The 2,093-nt window shown below is 43.4% G+C and overlaps 1 protein-coding gene across 1 annotated transcript in view; it reads left to right on the plus strand.

The window, feature by feature from the left end:
• Positions 1-1,206, plus strand: part of LOC101854220 (PRA1 family protein 3-like) — a 40,469-nt gene extending 39,263 nt beyond the window's left edge. The window contains exon 2 of the mRNA XM_035970403.1: positions 743-1,206. Within this exon, the coding sequence (XP_035826296.1) occupies positions 743-1,164 (422 nt within the window). The 3' untranslated portion in view covers positions 1,165-1,206. The remainder of the gene's footprint in view (positions 1-742) is intronic.
• The last annotated feature ends 887 nt before the right edge of the window (positions 1,207-2,093 follow it).

Here is a 2,093-nt window from a genome sequence, read left to right on the forward strand (position 1 = left end):
ATAATAATAATAATAATAATAATAATAATAATAATAATAATAATAATAATAATAATAATAATAATATGTGGGCCATATTTTATTCAGAGATAGCAAGGACGGTTTTTGAGTTTTCAACTTTGAACATTGGACCTTCATGCTTTATCCATGGTGAAAAAAACTGATATTCAGCCAATTGCCAGTATGAAGAGAAAAGGTGAGAGCAAGCATCCTTATCGCACTCCTGTCTGTACCCGGAATGGTTCTGAGAGTTGTCCTTCGTGGAAGACTTGGCAGCTTGTTCCATCATAGGTGGCCTTCACAAGCTTGACGATTTTCTCGGGTATTCCAAAATGCCGCATGAGTTTCCACAGAGTTTCCCTGTCCACGCTGTCAAACGCCTTTTCATAGTCAATGAAGTTGACCACGAGTGGTGAATTCCATTCAAGCGATTGCTCAACAATGATACGTAGAGTAGCGATCTGGTCCACACATGATCGGTTTTTGCGGAATCCTGCCTGGTTTCCTCGAAGCTTCTCATCCGTTGCCAGCTGATTCTCTCCAGGAGTATCCTGTTGAAGACTTTCCCCGGTATGGAAAGGAGTGTAATGCCTCTGTAGTTGTTACAGTTGCTGAGGTCTCCTTTCTTTGGCAGCTTGATTAGGTGGCCTTCCTTCCAGTCTGATGGTATTTCCTCCTTTTGCCAAACTTTTCCAAATAGAGCATATAGAATTTCCACAAACGTATCTTTCTCTGCCTTAAGGGCTTCCGGTGGTTTATCAGTCAAATTATTTCCTATCAGCGCTCCTTATATTTCTCATGATAGGAATAATACATCCTGTCCAAATCTTGTTAGGCTTCACGGCACTGGCTCTCATCTTTGGTGTGTTTGTCTACTTCACCAATAAGCAATATAAGGCTCGTCGCTTCAAGCATGACCACCCAGTGTTTTGCGTTGCTGCCGTCGTCGCTGCAGGATACTTTGTGGTGTACATATTTGGAGCCGTCCTCGTGTTTGTCTTCGGCATCGCTTTCCCAATGTTGTTAATGCTGATTCATGCTTCACTGAGGTTGCGGAACATCAAGAACAAGCTGGCCAATAAGATGGAGTACGTGGGCTTGAAGCGAACCCCGATGGGACTGATCCTGGAGGGACTTGGCCAGGAGCAGGAGGCGGGCTCTTAGGCTGATTGCCTGACTGTGTCTTTGTCTCTCTGCCTCAGTGCTGCAGACTTTTGTGTATAAGGCATTGTGAACAGAGAAGAAACGTTATGAACTTTATTGTGTAAACTTATCTTGTCAATACTCTGAAGGGTGTTGGATATTTTGAATGTGCAATTATTTTGATTTAATTTCGCTTTCTATGACAAGGAAAGCCCTTCTCCATTTTAGTTCAGTTCAGTCCAAAGTTGAGTCTGGTAATTTTTCATTCAGATCATGCTAAAAATTGACTTGTCTCTAATTGAGTCTCTATATTATGGCTTATGAAAGGTAAACAAGGTTGATGATGTTCTTACACTTTAAGCTGCTGTTTGCCTTTTTTTTTCTAGGTAATTAGTTTTCAGCCGTGCAGTTTCGGCATTGAGAAGAATAGGACTGACGTGGTGCTAGCGTGTCGTACGAGGCGACTAAATGGCAAACCAGGTAGTGACTCCTGAAACAGAGTCATCCTGCCTCCAGGTCGGGGGTTGAGTCACGAGGCTAACAACCTCTCTCGTAAAAAGAACCTGTTACAGAAACACACACAAACATTCTTCAGAAAACTGAACATTTTATCCTTGAATAGAGCACTTAATGAAAATGGGAGAAGACGAGCAAAAATCCATAGTTATCTCCTTTTAACACCCTAGATCATTATGCTGGGACGACCCTATGCATCGACCTGCAGGGCGTTGTCAGCAAACCGTTGGTTGGGTCTTCTCCACATCCGGATTCTTCCATCTCCTCGACTGACGCAAAAACGGCTTTCGTCAGTGAATAAGACTTTTCTCCACTGTCGCCAGTCGCCAGGTCCAGTTCACATGTTGCTGAGTCCACGCCAAACGTTGCTGCCGATGTCTTGCAGAGAGGACTGCACGTCTCAAAGGTCGATGACATTGCGGTTGCCCTTCTCT

This window comes from Aplysia californica, unplaced genomic scaffold, assembly GCF_000002075.1.
Source record: "Aplysia californica isolate F4 #8 unplaced genomic scaffold, AplCal3.0 scaffold00012, whole genome shotgun sequence".
In the NCBI taxonomy this organism is placed as follows: Eukaryota; Metazoa; Mollusca; class Gastropoda; order Aplysiida; family Aplysiidae; genus Aplysia; species Aplysia californica.